The 20,066-nt window shown below is 41.6% G+C and overlaps 1 protein-coding gene across 1 annotated transcript in view; it reads right to left on the bottom strand.

Annotated features, from left to right (window-relative positions):
• The window catches only part of CELSR2 (cadherin EGF LAG seven-pass G-type receptor 2), a 142,062-nt gene extending 132,541 nt beyond the window's left edge, over positions 1–9,521 (bottom strand). Inside the window, exon 1 of the mRNA XM_077484453.1 lies at positions 5,470–9,521. Within this exon, the coding sequence (XP_077340579.1) occupies positions 5,470–8,953 (3,484 nt within the window). The 5' untranslated portion in view covers positions 8,954–9,521. The remainder of the gene's footprint in view (positions 1–5,469) is intronic.
• Positions 9,522–20,066: the final 10,545 nt, after the last annotated feature.

Below are 20,066 nucleotides of genomic sequence, written 5' to 3'. Positions count from 1 at the left end.
AAAGCTTTCCCAAATTATCACAGATTGTTTTAAATGGACCTTACCACCAGAAAAGGATGCTCCGAGGGCCTAGATCAGTGATGGTGAACCTTGGCACTCCAGATGTTTTAGAACTACATTTCCCATGATGTTCAACTACACTGCAGAGTGCAGGAGCATCATGGGAAATGTAGTTCCAAAACATCAGGGGTGCCAAGGTTCGCCATCACTGGCCTAGATACATCCTCAGAGTAAGTATACGGAAGTGTATAGTAGTTTGTACAGATTTTCTTTACTTTAGGGTTCATTCACATACAGGTGCCGAGGGAAATGCAGAACAAATTAAAAATTCATCAGATATCTAAGCTAGCAAGTCATAGGTAGTTCACACACAGCCAAGACCAGTAGCCTGTCCGCCTGACAGATGCCACGGCTGTACGCACATTCGAGTGGTTACACCCATACAGGGACAAATAGTCCCTGCATACAGGGTGCAGACAGTTTGCGTTCAGGGCTGCTCAACTATCCCTGTAGGAGTTTAAAGAAAAGAAACAAAAAAGGAAAATATTAATCGATATACATTTTCTTTAACTTACTGTGTCTGGGGATACATTTAGGCCCAGGGAGGCAGGGGTAAGAGGTCACCATAAGTTAGAGTTCCTGCTTGGCTAAACACACACACACACACACACACACACACACACACACTAATGCCCCGTATACAAGATCGGACTTTCTGACAACTAGACCGTGGATTTTTGTTTGAAGCTTGTTGGCTCCAACTTGTCTTGCATACACACGGTCACGCAAATGTTGGCCAACAATCACAAACGTGGGAACGTGGTGACGTAAAAGACGTACGACGAGCTGATAAAAAGGAAGTTTAATAGTGATGTGATATCTCCATTACAAACGCTAGTTTTACAAGATCAAGCGCCCCCGGCTCGTACTTGATTCCTAGCACGTGTGATTTTTTGTGCGACGGACTTGTGTACACATGATCAGAAAGTCCAACAACAAAATTTTGTTGGCAGAAAATTTGAGAACCTGCTAGCCCTCATTTGTTGGCGGAAAGTCCGACAACAAATGTTTTGATAGAGCATACACGCGGTCAGTCTTTCAGCCAACAAGCTCACGTCCAACATTTCCCGTCAAAAAATCCAACCGTCTGTACACGGCATTAGACCCCTTTGACACTCACGCCGCAGCCACGTAAGCGCGCTTTACTGTCGTTTTAGCACCACTTTTCGGCCACTAGCAGTGCGCATTTAACCCCCACTAGCTGCCAAAGAAAGGGTTAAATGCAACCGAAAAGCCTGAGGCATTTTACAAGCGCTTTTGCTCTAAAAATAGCACTTGAAAAGCGCCTGTAAACTGCCTCTTCTGCAGTCCCAGTGTGAAAGGCCGAGTGTTTTCACACTGGAGTGGCGCGCTTGCAGGACAGGAAAAAAAAGTCCTGCAAGCAGCATCTTTGGTGTGCTGTATTTTGCGCTCCTAAACCCCCCCTGCCACTGAACTCAATGGCCAGCGCTGCCGAAGCACCTGCAAAGCACTTCGCAGGGGTGCTTTTAACCCTTTTCAGTCACTAGCTGGGGTTAAAAGCGCCCCGCTAGCGGCGAAAATCACTGCTAAAGCGTCGTAAAGTGCCGCTTAAATTTGCGGCTTTTACCACTAACGCGCCCAGCGCGAAAGTGGTCTTAGCGCCTGAAAAACGCCTCCGGTGTGAAAGGGGTCTTACTAATATTTTTCTGGCAGTAGAGTCCTTTTAAAACAACCTGTGCCTAATTCAGGACAGCTTTGCAACAGTTTTGTTAAAGAATATCTAAAAGGTTTTTTTGTTTGTTTTTTTTTTTTTAAAACAAACATGTCATACTTACCTCCTCTGTGCAGTTGGTTTTGCACAGAGTGGCCCCAAAGCAGCGCTCCTGGCTCCTCCTCTTCTCAGGTGCCCTGTTGCTCTCCCGTCTCTTGCTGCTGCGTCTATTGACACAGACAGCAGGACTCAGCCCTGCCCCCTGGCTCCCACTTCATTGGATTTGATTGACAGCAACAGAAGCCAATGGCTGCCAATCAGAATCCGAGACACGGCTGGAGCTGGTGTGCTTGTCCCTGTTGCTGGAAAGACCGGGTTCAGGTAAGTAAAAAGGGGGGCTCTGGGAAGCAGCTGCATTAAAGGAGGTTTTTCACCTTACTGCATAGAATGCAGTAAGATGAAAAACCTCTAAGATTTACAACCCCTTTAAGATTTCCAACAATTTTGACAGATTTGGGTCGTTTTATTTACCGCCACTTTCCGATCCTGTCACTATGGCTGCAACAGATTCAAAAAGAACTACCACCTGTTTGCAGATTTGGAAACTGGTGGTAATTTACGACCAACTCTGAGCTGGCATACAAAGAGATGACAGTGCTTAGAGAAGGACTTGTATGTGCTGGGAGTGTGGAAAGCTACAACAGCTTTTCATACAGGATTTATGGGTTGCTAGAAAACTTGAGGCCGCCAGCATCCTAGCAACTCATGCCCGGCCCCATTCAGCTGGCAGGCAGGAGATTCCCTGATCAACAGCTGAACATAAAACAAAAGGACGAGAGTGCTTTATTTAGACATATTTAGAATCTCCCAGCTGACAGGTGATTGGGCTAGGAATGAGTTACTGGCTGTTATAACACTCCTAGCTGCATAGCCAACAGCGCCCTAGCAACCAATGAGGGGGATACGCTGACAGTGGCCAGTCAGATGTGGAATGGAAGACGGCAGGGCTAGGACAAGGGGTGAGCAGGAGGGGCGGCTGCCCCTGGTGCAATGGTTTATTGCAGGGGTAGGGGTTACACTGACCCTAACCCTAAGGGAAACGGGGGCGCAGTTTGGCATCTTTGCCCTTGGCGCTGGATGACCTTGTCCCGGCACTGGAGGATGGTAGTGGCAGAAAAATATGCCCACTGTCTTCCACTGTGAATCACAAGGAAATCAGGTCATCAAGATGGATTTTTTTCCCCAGACCATGCTCTTTTTTTTTTTGCCTTCTTCTGGATGAACTATGGGTATATAATTGTGCGTATGGAGGATTTCTATTGACTTATTTTTGTTCTATTGGTTGAACAAGATGGACTCTTTTTCAACCTAACTATGTAACAAGGGAGGTGTACCCAATGGAGAGCTAGTCTCACCTAGTTTTACCTCACAACTTCTTGCTACTCTGTGTGTGATGGACACGGTGTCTGGGAAGGGAGTTTAGTAATGCTGAGCCTGTGGTTTTTGCAAGTTCAGCGCCAGTGAGCTTCTCTGAGGACTCTGAGGGTCCATTCAGCGCGAAGACTCTGGCCTCAGTGCCATCACTTCCTGCAACAGATTCATGTACCTATCCTCAACAGGTCGGTGAATCTGTCGCAATCACTGATATTTGTGGTGTTGAGGTACAAACAGGATGCCAAAGAGTGTCTGCAGTAAAGAGAAGTGTAAACGGCTACAGGGAATGGAGTTTAAGACTGCTATGGTAACTTAGGCGTTGGAGGACATATTTGTATTTTTGTTTTAGCAATAAGTGAGCCTGTACAACTGTAACACTTAAAGACAAAATGGTTAGACTCCTATATAAACCATATAGTCCGTCTCCTGACCACTGCATGTTTTTCTGCACTGCCCCACAGGCTCAGAAGGAAAAAAAACAAAGCATAACATGGTGAACCCGATGCACTGTGCACACTGCTTTCTGACATCCAGCAGACCTCTGCATTCTATACGTTGTGCGGTTTAGATTTATGTTATATAGTCTGGGCCGCTGCATTATTTATTCTGTGCAATGCATTACCTATGGGCCACTACAATCTGTACGCTGCAGTATACGCAACATACCTCTAACCACTGAACTCTGTATTCTATCCTCATACCATACACACACACACACACACACACACACACACACACACACACACACACACACACACACACACACACATATATATTTTTTTTTTTTTCAGTTTTTCATCCCATTCAACTAATGGGCATAAATTTGTCTAACTGCTGCCTAAACCCAATAATTATTGGACCTCCCTACAGTATGCAACCATTTAAACAACTGGAAACTGCATCGTATTAGCAAAGATTTGATTAGGAATGGCTCCTACCCCTTATCTCACAAGCATGGAGGAGAAGATCAACACCCAATAACACTGCATTCAGCATATCAAAACACTACTCTAACAAAAGCTTAATTCATATGCAAGTGGTTTTCTTCTGCATGTAAAAGCATGTTGAAGCAAGGAGCAAAATACAAATGTGCTTTTCTTTTTTGCCTCAGTATTTTTTTTTTTTTGCTTTTTTTTTTTTATTTTTTTTTTTTATATCGTTTTACATAATTTTCCATGACTGCCATTTAATAACATATATTATTATTGATTATGAATTTTCTACACTACTGTCTGTGACACTTTGTTTATTTGCATGATCGGGTACATTTTTAGGACAAGCTTTCAGGGCAAATCCCCTTCAATATACTTCTTGGACTGAGAAGAAGGAAATACACCCTGATATCTTATCCGAAACTGTGTTATTGCAAGTATACTAATGTAGCTAACATACAAAAAACAAACAAAAAAACAACACAAGCCAACACACGTAGGCTTGCTTCATTGTACACAGTTAAAATGTATTGCTTATGGAAGTATGACATCACTAAAAATGAGAATTACATCCATTTTTTTTTTTTAACATTACACTTTCAGCACACAACACACTAGCAAAACTGTGTTCTGATGTGAATTAAGTCAAAGACAGGTCATTTGCATTACTGATCACCTTAACTTGACTGCAACTACCAGACACATAGTGCGGAGCATTGCAAGTCACAGCAACTTCAAGGAGAAAAGTTGTGCATATAGGAAATAGATATTTTTTACAACCATCCTAGAAAAAGGCGAATGAAAAAAAATCTAGTAAATAATATAGTTATTTAAAAAAGTATGGAAGAAAAAAAACAAAAACAAAAAAAAAAAACACACATTAGAAGCATGCTTTTCTTTTTTTAAGCACAAAGGCAAAACGGACAGTAAGGGTAAAAATGTAATTGAAATGATTTAACCAAGTGTAAAAGTTTAATAAGTGGTTTCATACAAGATTGACACAACTTTCACCCAGAATCCTCACATTTTTATTTTAAAATCCAATTAGTAAATATGAATCCTGGGTGAAAGTTGTGTAAATCTTGAGTGAAGACAGTTATAAAGAGTAAGAATCCTGGGTGAAAGGTACAGGAATCTTGTATGAAAACATATATAATAGGACAAGTAAGAATTCTGGCTGAAAGGCATGTGAATCTTGTGTGAAAACATTTATAAATATTTTTACAATTTTTTTTTTTTGTGCCCATTTTAGACAAACCTAACCTATTTCTTTATCACGCAATAATGATCAACTACCTTGAAAGATTTTAAAAATTTTGAAGATATTTCCAAACCATATACGGTATGTATAAAGTATAAAATAAAACTCACCTGTAACTGACACTTCCATTGCTGCTTCTAGTGGTCGGTTGCTGTCAAGGTCACGACTTAACTGTAACTCCCCAGTACTTGCATTAAGTAGAAGAAGGCCTAATTCATTCCCTTGGAGGAAAGTAAAGCTCAGTGAATCACTTATATCAGGATCCTGTGCTGGCACTTTTCCAATTACTCCACGTGGAAAGCTACCACCACCACCACCAATATAGTGGTTAAAGGCAACCCTGAAATTACTAAGAGTTGGAGCATTGTCATTAACATCTACCAAGCGCACTCTAACTGTAGCTCTGCTGACTAATGGAGCTGAGGTGGCTTGCACCACTATAAGATACTCCGGTCGTTCTTCATAATCCAAGTCAACCAATGCAGTCAGCTCTCCAGAAAATATATCCAATTGAAAAATTTCTGGAATGTTGCCTTCAACAATCTGATACATAATTTGAGCATTAACACCTTCATCTGGGTCAGTAGCTGTAATTGTGGCAAGTGGTAGACCAAGTGGGCTGTTCTCCAACACCATCACTTCCAGTTCATCTCTAGCAAATACTGGGGCATTGTCATTAACATCTAATACTGTGATGATTATTTCAGTAGGTGTGCGGTGTGGTGTTGGATGACCTTTGTCAACAGCAAATGCTTTGAGTCGATATTGTACCACATTCTCTCGATCCAGCTGCCTTAGTGTTCTCACAATACCTGAGGTATACTCCACTGTAAAATCTCCATCACCATCATCTCCACCGGTAAAGGTGTAAAAGACCCTTCCATTAAGGCCTGAGTCACGATCAGTGGCAGATATCTGAAGGACACTTGTGTAAACAGGTGCATCTTCAGTAATTGTACCACTATAGGATGCTCGCTGGAAGACTGGGGGGTTGTCATTTACATCAGTTACTAGAATTTCAAGATAAGTAGTATCAGACTTTTGGGGGATGCCATTATCATGGGCAGTTATGGCTAATGTGTATGACACTTGAACTTCATAATCTAACTCCATGGTTGTTGTAACTGCCCCTGTGTCAGGGTCAATGGCAAATTGTGGCATACCTTCTTCTGCCAGATAGGTTATACGAGCATTCTCTCCAGTGTCCTCATCTGAAGCACTGATGATTACCACAGTGGTTCCTGCAGGCTGGTCCTCTCTTACACTCACTGTATAATGAGAGCTCTGAAAGACAGGTCTATGTGTGTTGGCATCAGTCACATTCACCACTACACGTGCAGAATCAGTTCTCATTCCATCTGATGCTGTTATAGTCAACATGAATTGTTTTTCTAATTTATAATCCAGAGGCAGTGCCAATGTTAGGAGACCACCACCTCCTGATAAGCTTGAGATGGAGAAGCGATGTCGAGTATTGCCAGATGTAATCTGGTAAGTAATGGTTGCCTGGAAATCCCTATCCAATGCTAAAACGGTCATAACACTGGTGCCAACTGCAGCATCTTCATTCAGTCGTGCTTGATACTCGCTTTGAGTGAATTCTGGAGCATTGTCATTAACATCCAATATCTGAACATTTACAGCAGCAGAAGAGGACAGAGATGGATGGCCATGGTCACATGTTTCCACTCCAAAATGGTAAAATTCAATCTCTTCCCTATCCAACTCTGATTGTACTATAATCCAGCCTGTGCTATTATTGATAGAAAATGGTCCAGATTCTCCTGTAAGTCTGTATTCCAGTCTGGAGTTTTCACCAGCGTCTGCATCGAGTGCTTGAACCTGTAGTACCGAATAACCTAGAGGAGAATTCTCTAAAACAGCAGCTTGAAATGGGCCACTTACAAAAACAGGTGTATTGTCATTTACATCTAGAACCTGGACGGTAACCAAGCCAGTCACATTGGACAATGGAGGCCTTCCGCCATCTTGTGCTCTTATCCTTAGCGTGTGTTCTCTTCCTGTCTCAAAGTCAAGAGCGCCAGCCAAAAAGATGGCACCAGACTGAGGATCGATGGAAAATAGGCCACGAGCATTGCCGCTCAGAATACTATAGTGCACTGCTGCATTAATTCCTTGATCTTTATCTGTTGCAGTTACAACTAGGATTTGTGAGTCAGGTATAGCGTCTTCAGGTACACGTGCCACATAGTGCTTCTCACTGAACTGTGGTGCATTGTCATTTTCATCTTCAACTGATATATACACAGTGGTTGTAGAACTGCGGGGCCCAGGATCACGTCCTTGGTCATCTGCCTCAATAACTAGCTGGTAAAATGCTCTTTCCTCTCTGTCCACAGAGTCTTTCATCCTAATGACTCCTGAACGGGAGTCAATTTCAAAAGCTTCCCCTGTTTCAGATACAATACGATAAGCTATATTGGCATTGATCGGGGAATCCCCATCAGTAGCACGTACAGTCATTACTTCATAGCCAACCTCCATATTCTCTCTTACACTTTCTCTGTATTCAGATTGCTCAAACACCGGGTCGTGGTCATTTGTGTCACTGACTGTTACAGACAGTGTGGCCATGGCTGTACGACGGGGGATGCCAGCATCCATTACAATCACCTTAAAAACATGGGTAGCCTTGGTCTCTCTATCCAGTTCCTTTGTAGTGGTCACCACGCCAGTGTTTCGATCCAAAAAGAAGAAATGAGATGAGCGACTATCAAACAGTGCGTCCATTGAGTACTCCAGTTGGCCAAATTCGCCAGCATCTGGGTCTGTAGCCCTCAGTTGCACCACAAACGTCCCTGCAGGTTTGTTTTCAGGTACAGACACTTGATATGTTAGTGTTTGAAACTGTGGACTATTATTGATATTTCTTTTCCCTCTAGGCACCCTGTGTGCATCAGCTACTTCCATGAATGACTGAGGCAGCATGATTCTCCAATACAACACAAACGCTTCGCTTGCCGGCTTACCGCACATCTGGCAATGTAGTTTTAAATCAAGAGAACTATGGTGATTAAGGCAGTGGTAACGTGAAGTAAACAGTATCCCATTTGATAACATTGCTCCATGATCGCTGATCGTTTGGCATTTCAATTGGCATAAGCCCCATGGTGACGGTTGCACATCTGGAAGCGTTAATAGCGCTAATTTGGGCACGAGGCAAACCTGAGAGGGTTTGCCAAGAGCGCCAGGTCTTGGATGAAGCATGGTAAGGATATTTAGATGGGAATGCGGTCTTAATGGGACCGTTGCATGAATTAGGCTGGTAATCGTTAAGATGGATGGGATGGTGGTAGGGACAGGAGATGTGCACGTCCATGACAGCATTAGTGATGAGGTATCTGTGAAGACCACTTTAGCACTTTCCTCTTGTACTACAGCCAGCGAACAGTTTCCCTGCGAAAACGTATGGGGGGTGCCCAAAGCCATGGTTAAAAACAGTAACAAAAAAATGGTAGCAGTTCTAATAGACCCACATCTCCAAGGGCCTGGGAATGGGCCTCCATAGGATACAGGTGCCATAAATCGATTCCCCGGCCCGCTAAATAAGCACGACCTACAGAAAATATCCATAGTCTCTTGTTTTTTTTCTAGCCTTTGCTGGAAGAATGTCCTTCCAAACACAAGAGGTGACTAATGTTCCAGGCATATAGGACTGGAGGTCTCCAATCACAAGATCCAGTAGTGAGCAGGAAGCCTTGCCATAAAAGCAGTCCCGGTGGGCAGCAGTGCAGGTGATGGGGCCCAGTCCTTCTCCATCACAGGCGGCTATTGGGCTGGATAAGGTCCCTGCACTGGTCTCCAGGCGCTCCCCTCCTGTGTACACCGTGTGAACGCTTCAATCCGACCACCGAGACGACTTTGTCAATAAACTAAGCCGTCTCCACGTCCACCTTCCACCTTCAGCCGGAATTGTTGCAGCTTCCTCTGAAGGATCGTGCTCAGGTTGAAATCCAGGAAAGGTGCATTTCCTTCAAAGTGGTAATTGCAGGCGGTCTCCGCCAGGGTACGCAGGTTGTTATGTCGGCCCCTCTAATGCGATGCCACCCACAACGGAAGGTCCGGGACCGGAGATGGACAAGTGTCTGCGCACAGCATCATACTGCGGGAGGTATGGAGCTCAGCTGCAGAATGAATGAGGACTGGGCATGAGGAGGGAGGGTGAGAGAGGAGAGGGAGGGGAGGATGGACACGGGAGGGGGAGGGGAGCACACGGCTGGAAATTTAAATCTACTATTCTCTGTACAAGTGCACTGCATAGGACAACATCGATTGTCACCAATAGATCGGGGACTGCAATAATGACTCATTTACATAGCATGCACTGTGCAATCTAATCCCTGCTGCAGGGTAAGGACGGAAATAGGAGATCTATACAGGCAGACATATAGATAGCTATATATTATATTTATTTCAAATGCTATATATATAGAGAGAGAGAGAGCTTTATATATATATATATATATATATATATATATATATATATATATATATATTTAGTTCATTTATATATAGAGAGAGATAAATATATTATATTTAGTACATGTGTATATATATATATATATATATATATATTATATTATATTTAGTTCATGTATATATTATATATTTTAAATATATGTTTACATATATATATATATATATATATATATAGAGAGAGAGAGAGAGAGAGAGATTTATAGATAATATATATATATATATATATATATATATATATATATAGATAGATAGATATACACAAACACACACACACTGTATATATTATTTTTTCTTCTCATTAGCAGCTGCATTTTGCCTGTGATTATTATTATAAATATATATAGATAGATGTAATCTACATACATGTATTAGGATATATATATATATATATATATATATATATATATATATATTTTATTATTATTTTTTTTTAAACGGTATATATTTTTTAATACATACAGTGTATATATATATATAATTATATTTAGTACATGTATATAAGATAAGTACTATAATTCTATATATATGCACACACACAGTATATATATATATATATATATATATATATATATATATATATATATATATATGTGTATGTGTGTGTGTGTATATATATATATACATGTATGTATATTATATCTGTTTCTAGAATCACAGGCAATAAGCAGCTGCACTCCACAGGACATAGGACTCTTTCAGACAGGCAGCCTTAAAAACAATTGACTAAGATGCCATTTTACCACCTCTGTGAATTGTAAGAATACAGCCACATAGGGCTGTACACATGGCATGGCTGCAATGTTTTGCTTCAGGACCGTGGCCTTTTTTTTCATTCAGGGTGCAGAATTTGACACGTGGCACCGCCTGTCAAACTTGCCCATTGAGTTCACAGTCCTACAATGTTAAAATTGCCATTCGGCAATTTAAAAATATATAGAGCAAGAGAAAGCGCACGCCTACCCTAGTGTATTATTGTTTATTAAAAGATAAAAATGGTAACATATGAAGTTTGCACTCACTGACATCCACTGTTTCATAGCATGTACAGTTCACAACAGTAATTAAAAAATCAAGGTTAAATGAAAACAAAAAAAAAAAAAACACGTTCAGGAGGCAACAGTGGCGCCTCCTGAACACTTGTCAGCTGCTACTATATTGCTCCCTGAAAAGTGATCCACAGCGGATTGCTTTTCTGAGGGTGGTAAGTAGTATAGCCAGATTTAAAGAAGTCTTAAGGTATAACTAAGAGTACAACTTTTTTTTTTTTTTTTTTGTGGATTGAGTGGAGGGGTTTAGAACACCTGTCAGGTTTTTATAGCTGTCTGTAAGGATGCTAGGTTTGGTAACTATTAGGGATTCCCTCACTTTTGAGGGATTTCTTCTCACTTTATGTTTTGGCCTAAGGACAAAAAGTGAAGGGAAATCTCCCTACAGATGGCGAAAAACCCCCCCAAAAAAACTGAAAGGGTTTATAACACTCTAACCAAACTCTAACCAAAATGAAAACAAAAAGTTTGCCCTTCATTTCTACTTTAGGCCTCATGTACCCAGGGTGTTTGCCCAGTTCTCATAGGCACCTATCCTTCTGACAGCGGGGTTTTGGCATAAAAAAATGCTTAAAGCTTGTAAATGCGGTTAACGTGTTTAGGTGTGCCAATTGCTTGGGTGTATTCATTTTTTGTGGCCAGAATAATCATTTATTCTGGTGATTGAAATTAGCGCTCCTAGCATTAACACGGGCTTAGACAAATTTACAGGGGTCAAGTGTTTTTTAAGGGTTTACAAGCACTATAATGCCTATGGGTGCATGGGCACAAAGGCTAACATGCAAAAGATGCCCCTAGTTTCATAGTTAGTAAGGTTGAATAAAGACACCAGTCCATCCTGAGTGAGTGTCTGCAATTGTCCCTATCCCTGTACATTGTACACTCACATCAGTCCCTACCTACAATCCAAGGTCCCCATTTATATACTAGGGCCAATTATTTTGGACAGAAGCCAATTAACCTACCTGCATGTCTTTGGATTGTGGGAGGAAGCTGGAGTACCCGGAGAAAACTCACATGGGCACAGAGAGAACATGCAAACTCCAGGCATGTAGTGATGTGGTTGGGATTTGAACCAGAGACGCTTCTTACTGCTAGGCGAGCATGCTAACCACTACACCACTGTGCCACCCTGTGCCAATAAAAGCAGCATTTTTAACACTCAGTGTGCATGAGGCCTTATAGAGGAATTTCACTCCCTTGTTAATTTTTTTTCCCCATCCCATATTACCTTGCAGCTGAATTGTCTATAAAAAACATTATCACCCACTCAGTGCATTTAGCATCATTGAAGTATTCAAATACCCCATTGCCATGCTCCCATTCCCAGACCACCATCTTCTATACTTAAATTCAAGGGGCTGGCTTCCTCTTCCTGATGTTGCACCATGCATGTGCAGTGTGCTGGATACTTCACGGAGCATGTGCTGAAATTGCAGTGCATACACACAGAGTGGCATTTCATGACCAAAGCCTCCTGGGATGCATGACATTGTTATCCCAGGAGGCAGCGAGCTAGGGCTATGGCAAAAGTTTTTTTTTTTTTAAAGGTAAAAACAAAAAACAAAAAAAAAAAACCTCTGTTTAAGATTTAATCGGGGACTTTATCTCTACCAGGATGTGCGGCAGCCTATACATATAGACTATATAAAATCTTTCAAAGTCCCTGCACACTGTTCAAGGAGTATCTTGCCTAGGTGCACTGCAGCAAAGTAACATCAGTAGGTTAATAGAATGTAGAGTAGGCGCTCTGGGTCTTGAGCAGGAGTGTGTGTCCAAACAAAAGGAGCTTATTCTGGCCAACCTCTCCATGGATTGCAGTCCATCTTTGCCAATGGCCTTGAGATGGACTGTGATTCATAGGAACTTTGAACAGAATAAACTCTTCTTGTGTGATGAGGATATATATAAAAAATTAAATAAAAATTATATATATATATATATATAATTAGATAAACAAAATAGTAGGAAAATAGAATATATTTTTTACAGGAATATACATATACTTGGTACTTAAAAAAATATATATTATTTTATTTATTACAGATATATATACATACATACATATATAGCTATATACAAGTGCCTTGAGGCAATTCAATTCGCATTTGCAGCGCTATATATATATATATATATATATATATATATATATATATATATATATAAAATGTGTATACAGTATAACCATTGTTTCACATTTTTCAGTTTTATGGGTGTTGTAGTGGCTAATAGTGGCCTGGAAATCGCTCACTGTAAAAAGTTGACAGAACGAGTCTCCTCCTTGCATTTAGTTGTTGAACAATCTAGTCCAAGAACCTGCAGGCACGATTGAGCCTTTTGAAAGGCTTTCAGAATTTTAAAAGGGAAATGCCTGACTGTCCCTGGGAGGGAATGGGGAGGTTGGATCACAGCTCATTTATGTTATCTGATATTAGCATTTGAATAGGTGGAGACCAGAAGGGCGAAGCTGGGAATTATTCACGGTTTGGAATGCTTTTTTCACCCTTTTTTTTTTTTTGTTATCTTCCTGCACTGGTCTATGGGGGTTGTTATGACGAACAAGCCAAATAGATGCTGTGGATGCATATTTAATCTTGCCACTTAACTGCATACTTATTAGGTGGCATCAGTCTGCTTAACAGATACTAGATATAGTGATACAAGTGATGGCTGCTTTGTTAAAATTCTTTAGTCAATGTTTATTTTTTCTTTTTTTATCTTTTTTTTTTCTTTTTTTAAAGTGTGTTTATGTAGTAAAAATGAACCAAATTTTTAATAATAACTTCCAATAAAATGTATTAAAAATCATTTCAAACCAATAGGGCTCATGCATCGTGCATTTTATTGTATAACAATAGCAGGTTAAGAGAAATTAAAAGCTTAAAGACGAACTGCAGCCTGCTCACAAAATTTGTAATAAAAACATCTTTGCCATTCTGAAGCTTTCCTCCAACCACTTTGCGTATTATATTATATATACTGTGATTTTGTACTTGCCAAATATTCTGCAGAACTCTCCTTCCAATATACCTCATTTTAACTGTGGGCAGCTGAAACTGCTGCCTGTTCACTTCCTGGATTTACACAGACACACAGCTCCAGCTCTGCAGCTCTCATTGGCCCTTCTTTGTGACTCATCCCCTCCCCACTTTCTGGAAAACTCTCACAACAGTGAGAGAGAGCGCTATGCCTACAAGACTAGGCTTTTTACCAGACAAGAAACAGGAAGTGAGCTGTATAAGGTATTTACTGGCAGAAAAAAAAAAAGGTTTTACTATCCAAAGTTAAAACAACAAGAGCATAAGATTTAATAGATGAAAAAATGACTGAATTCCGATTTATATTGGCATTGAAATTGAAACGCAACTCAACTAAAATCATATATAAGCTTTAAAGAGGAAGTAAACCCTGATAGGTTTACTTCCTCTTTGATTCTCTGCAAAGGTCAAGCATAATGGACTACTATGCATTGCATAGTAGTCCATTATGTGTCACTTACCTGACACAGGAGCCAGCGATGTCACCGCTGTCCCCTTGTGTACGGAGCCTCCATCTTCTTGGTGGGTCTCGCTGCTCCGGCGCTATCATTAGACGGAGCCGCAATGACGTCACTCCCGCGCATGCGCCGTAGACAGCGGTGCCTGTCTTTTGGCAAATATCTCCTAAACTGTGTAGGTTTAGGAGATATTTCTTGGACCTACAGGTAAGCCTTAATCTAGGCTTACCTGTAGGTCAAAGTGGTCTGTAAGGGTTTACAACCACTTTAATGTGTTAATGTCAATTGAAACATTGTTTTCAACCTTCCCAATCTTTTTTTTTTTTTCATTAAATGTGTTATATTTGTAAAATAATACCATTTAAAAATACATTTTACATATGCAATGATAGCCCATTTATTTGCATGGGCTGCTTTAACCACTTGCTTACTGGGCACTTAAACACCCTTCCTGCCCAGACCAATTTTCAGCTTTCGGTGCTCTCACATTTTGAATTACTCAGTCATGCAACACTGTACCCAAATTAATTTTTTGTCCTTTTTTTCCCACAAATAGAGCTTTCTTTTGGTGGTATTTGATCACCTCTGGGGTTTTTATTTTTTGCGCTATAAATGAAAAAAGACCGAAAATTTTGAAAAAAAACGCATATTTCTTTGTTTCTGTGACAGAATTATGCAAATTATAAATTTTTCTTCATAAATTTTGGCCACAATTTATACTGCTACATATCTTTGGTAAAAATAACCCAAATTAGTGGATATTATTTGGTCTTTGTGAAAGTTAGAGAATATACAAGCTGTGGTGCGAATCGCACAAAATTGATCACATCTGATGTACTGGTGGCCTATCTCGATTGTTGTGATCCGAACAAGCCAGGAAAGTACAAATAACCCCCAAATGACCCCTTTTTGGAAAGTAGACATTCCAAGGTATTTAGTAAGAGGCATGGTGAGCTTTTTGATGTTGTCATTTTTTTCCCACAATTCTTTGCAAAATTAAGATTTTTTATTTTTTTTATTTTTTCCCACAAAATTGTCATTGTAATAGGTTATTTCTCTCACATGGCATGTGTATACCACAAATGACACCCCCAAAAAAATTCTGCTACTCCTCCTGAGTATTACAATACCACATGTGTGGGACTTTTTCACAGCCTGGCCACTTAGAGAGACCCAACATGCAGGTAGCGCCATCAGGTGTTCTAGGAGCATAAATTACACATCTAACTTGTTGACTACCTATTACACTTTTGAAGGCCCTGGAGCACCAGGACAATGACACGTGACACTAATGACAGATGGCACTGATACGTGGCAATGATGACACTTATACGTGGCACTGATGACAGATGGCACTAATATGTGGCACTGATGACAGATGGCACTTATGCGTGGCACTGATGACATGTGGCACTTATGCGTGGCACTAATGACATGTGGCACTAAAGACACGTGGCACTAATACGTGCCACCGATGACAGATGGCACTAATACGTGGCACTAATACGTGCCACCGATGACAGATGGCACTAATACGTGCCACCGATGACGCATGACACTGATGACAGATGGCACTGATATGTGGCATTGATGACACGTGACACTGACAACAGATGGCACGTGACACTGACAGGCGGCACTGATGACAAATGGCACTGATACGTGGCACTGACAGATGGCACTGATACGTGGCACTGACAGATGGCACTAATATGTGGCACTGATGACAGATGGCACTTATACGTGGCACTGATGACAGATGGCACTGGGGACAAATGGCACTGACAACAGGTGGCACTGGGGGCAGGTAGCACTGGGGTGGATAGCACTGGGGCGGATGGCACTGGGGCAGATGGCACTGGGGCGGATGGCACTGGGGCAGGATAGCACTGGGGCAGGATGGCACTGGGGGAGGATGGCACTTTTTTTTACTTTTTTTTTTTTACTTTTTTTTTTTTTACACTCACGGCCGCTGCAGCCGTTCATCTCTCCCTCCTCACACGCTGTCTGTGTGAGGAGGGAGAGCGGCGCTGAGAGATGATCTCATATGTTTACATATGAGATCATCTCCCATTGGACACGCCGATCGCGCTGTAAACGGCCGCTGTGATTGGCCGTTTACAGCGATCTGTGTTTGCCTGTCTCCGGGAGACACGGCAAACACAGAACTTCCCCGATGCGCGCCCGCGCTGGCGCGCATTGCGGAAGTAAATAACAGGACGTCCAGGGACGGCCTCCCGGACGAAAGCGCCTGCTCTACGGCCATCATTCGGCTATAGGGCGGGCGCGAGGAGGTTAATGCAACACACCAGGATGCCAAGGTCTGAATGGGCCCTTAGTGATCCTGAAATTAAGGTCCTTGTTGAGATACTTCCTGTTATAGAGTTGGTGTCTCCCAATGGTGCTCCCGGGTTGTCAATCTGTGACATGCTTCCCTGGTTAACACTACAAGCATCCGAACTCTCTTTTACTGCAGAGACATGGTCCATTGTTTGTAACAAGCCAGTCCAGATCACTGATGTGCATGCATGTAGACAAAGTGGCTAAACGGGGCTTGTGGAAATCAGCAGCACTAAGATACTAAAGATAACAAAAACATATTTTATGGTGGGACCCTGTGCTACCTGGAGGATTGCTGGTTTACGCCAGATTTTGGAGAGAAAGGCATGCTGATCGCACAGCTGTGTGCTGAGCTATTTCGTTTTGACCTGGCTATGGCTCAGTTTTCCACCCAACAGAGAGGAAGTCTGTGCATGGGAGTCAGGTGGACTGCCATTCCTCTGAGAGGAGTCAGAAGCTGCATGGGTGTAGCCAGAGCATGCATGTCTGCAGGAGGCAGATGTACTTGACGACAGAGCAGCAAGACGCTGATCAGGAGTGAGCTAGGAGAAACTCTTTTGGGTCTGAGGAGCAGACCTAAGGCCTAGGCTAAAGGCCTGAATCATCCGTATGGGAAGAATGTAAGCCAGGAGGCTAAAGTATTGAGTGTTCAAGATACAGTAATGGTGGAACCCCCCTGCATGGGTACTGATGTCTCTTTGTGAACTTTTCTGTGCTTTAAAATAAAAGTGGGCTACCAGGCCCCTAAAAATACAGTTTTGTACTGGCGTACTCACTGGAAAACGCACCTACCGTTTGCGTCTGATAACTCCAATCTTACACCCCCTATGTGAAGACACATTTTTAAGGTCTCTATGATATTGTCGCCTATACACAGAAAGGTTATTCAAATGGGATCACTTTACTTCAAGACCGCAATATGTATATATACATTGGGGTTTACCAGGGTTATGGCTGAAGCTGTCAGCCATAACCCCAGTACAGTATTTTTTTAATTTCAGCTAGCGGCTGGCATTCTCTTGAAAGCGTTCCAAGCCACTCATGAGCCACTTGAACACTTTCAGAAGCAGAAGGAGGTGAAATCCCCCCCACTGCAGCTCGTTGGTGTTTCTCGGGCTTACCGATTCCTCCGACTCATCTGAAAAACTATTCAGACGAGCTAGTTCCAGAGACGATCAAAGAGTAGATCGTCTTTGATTTCCTCTATGGCCCTGGAGGACCAGAGCGATGTCATGACATCACTTCCGGTCCAGGGTGGAAATAAACATATTTTTTTTCTTTTTAAAGCAAAAGATCAAAAAAAAAAAAAATGTTTTTTTCATCTTTTGCTTTTATAGGTAAAGGAGAGATTTGGGGTCTTTTTGACCTCAGATCTTTCCATAAAGATGACTTGTTTCTGATGACCTATTTCTATTACAAGGGATGTTTACATTCCTTGTGGCAGGAATAAAAGGGATAATATAAAAAATTAAAGGGACAGTGTAAGAAAAAAAATGTAAAACGTCTCCCAATCCCTCTGTTGTTCACGCACAGTTGCGAATGCATATGTATGTTGCGCACGCATATGTAAACAGTATTCGCACCACACATGTAAGGTTTCGCCACAAACGTTAGAGCGAGAGCAATAATTCTAGTGATAGACCTCCACTATAATGCTAAACAAGTAACCTGTAAACATTTTTAAAATGTTGCCCATGGAAATTTTTAAGTACCGTAATTTGCCACCATTCCACGAGCGTGCATAATTTTAAAGATTGACATGTTAGGTATCTATTTATTCTGCGTAACATCATATTTCAAATTTTACAGAAAACTTGTGGAATATATACTGTGTTTTATTTATTTTAAATTCATAAAAGTGTATTAAAAAAAATTGCTTTTGCAAAACCGCTGCGCAAATACCATATTACATAAAAAATTGCACCAATCGCCATTTTATTCCCTAGGGTCTCTGCTAAACAATAAAAGTATAATGTTTAGGGGTTATAAGAAATTTTCTTGCAAAAAATACTGATTTAAGCTTGTAAACAAAAAGTGCCAGAAAAAGCTTGGTCTTCAAGTGGTTGAAAAATTACGTTTGTTAAAGAGGATCTGCATCCGCCATGCCATTTTTTGTATTTCAAACCCCCCCCCCCCCCCCCTAACCTTAAGGTGGTATCCGCAGTTTTTAGATACTCACCCATCCAGCGGATCCAGCAATGTTTTGCTGAGATCCTCTCATGCCCGTCCACAGATCTGTCTCGCGCTGCCATGTTCTTTCTGACATCATTGAGAGGCCTCCCGTCGTCTCTTTCTGGTTCAGCGGGTGGTGCTTCCTGATGACATGCCTATGAGAGGCCTATGCCCACCCCCCCCCTTCCACCCCCTCCTTCTTTTCTGAATGAAAGGTTATGCCTCCTTGGATATGTGATGTGCATATCTGGGAGGCACAGCAGGCAATGTGAATGCCATTCGCCTAAGGTGACCGATGTGCATGGGGAGGCAGGGCTGGACATTTGTACCAAAAAAAAAAAGGATAAAAAAAATATATAGTGCATTACTACAGAGAATGGAAGGAGGGTTGCAGTGGAGGGAAGTAGCGGAAGAGGGTGAAGGTCCGCTTTAAAGTGATTGTAAACCTCAGTCAGGGAATCTGAACAAAGCACATACTGTATATCTGTAATGTTTACGTGTCTATCTCCAAAGCTTTAAGTGTCGTTTCTCTCTGGTGATTCATTGCTCTGTTATCAGCGTGAGTCACATGAGATAAAATTTGTAATGAGGAGGAGAGCTCAGCACACTGCTTGTCTATTCAGAACATAGTTCTGCTGTGTGTGAAGAGGGCTGTGTTCCTTTCCTCCAATCAGCTCTCACACAGTGTCTAAGAGCTTTAACTGCAGCTCTCCACTCCCTTCTCTCATGCAGATTGGTTTTATCTAAAATCAGCACTTTTCAAGGGGTGTATAAAAAGAAAAGACTGCAGATAAACAAGTAAAACTTATGTATGAGAATGTATTTCATCTTTGTGTATCATCTGAGGCTATTCACTTCACTGGATATATGAGAGGGTTTGCAACACTGCAATGCCCCGTACACACAATTGGAATTTCCAACAACAAATGTTGGATGTGAGCTTGTTGGCGGAAAGTCCCACCATGTGTATGCTCCATCGAACATTTGTTGTCAGACTTTCCGCCAACAAATGTTGACTAGCAGGTTCTCAAATTTTCCTCCAACAAATGTTTTTTGTCAGGCTTTCCGACCGTGTGTACACAAGTCCTTCAGGCTAAAGTCCACGCATGCTTGGAATCAAGTACGATCCGGTGATATAACTATCGTACGTAAT

The sequence above is a fragment of the Lithobates pipiens genome, unplaced genomic scaffold (genome assembly GCF_037356315.1).
Source record: "Lithobates pipiens isolate NorthernLeopardFrog02 unplaced genomic scaffold, aLitPip1_a1.2 Scaffold_16, whole genome shotgun sequence".
Classification (NCBI taxonomy): Eukaryota; Metazoa; Chordata; class Amphibia; order Anura; family Ranidae; genus Lithobates; species Lithobates pipiens.
The sequence above is the reverse complement of the archived record's forward strand: the minus strand, read 5'-3'. Positions and strand labels throughout refer to the sequence as shown.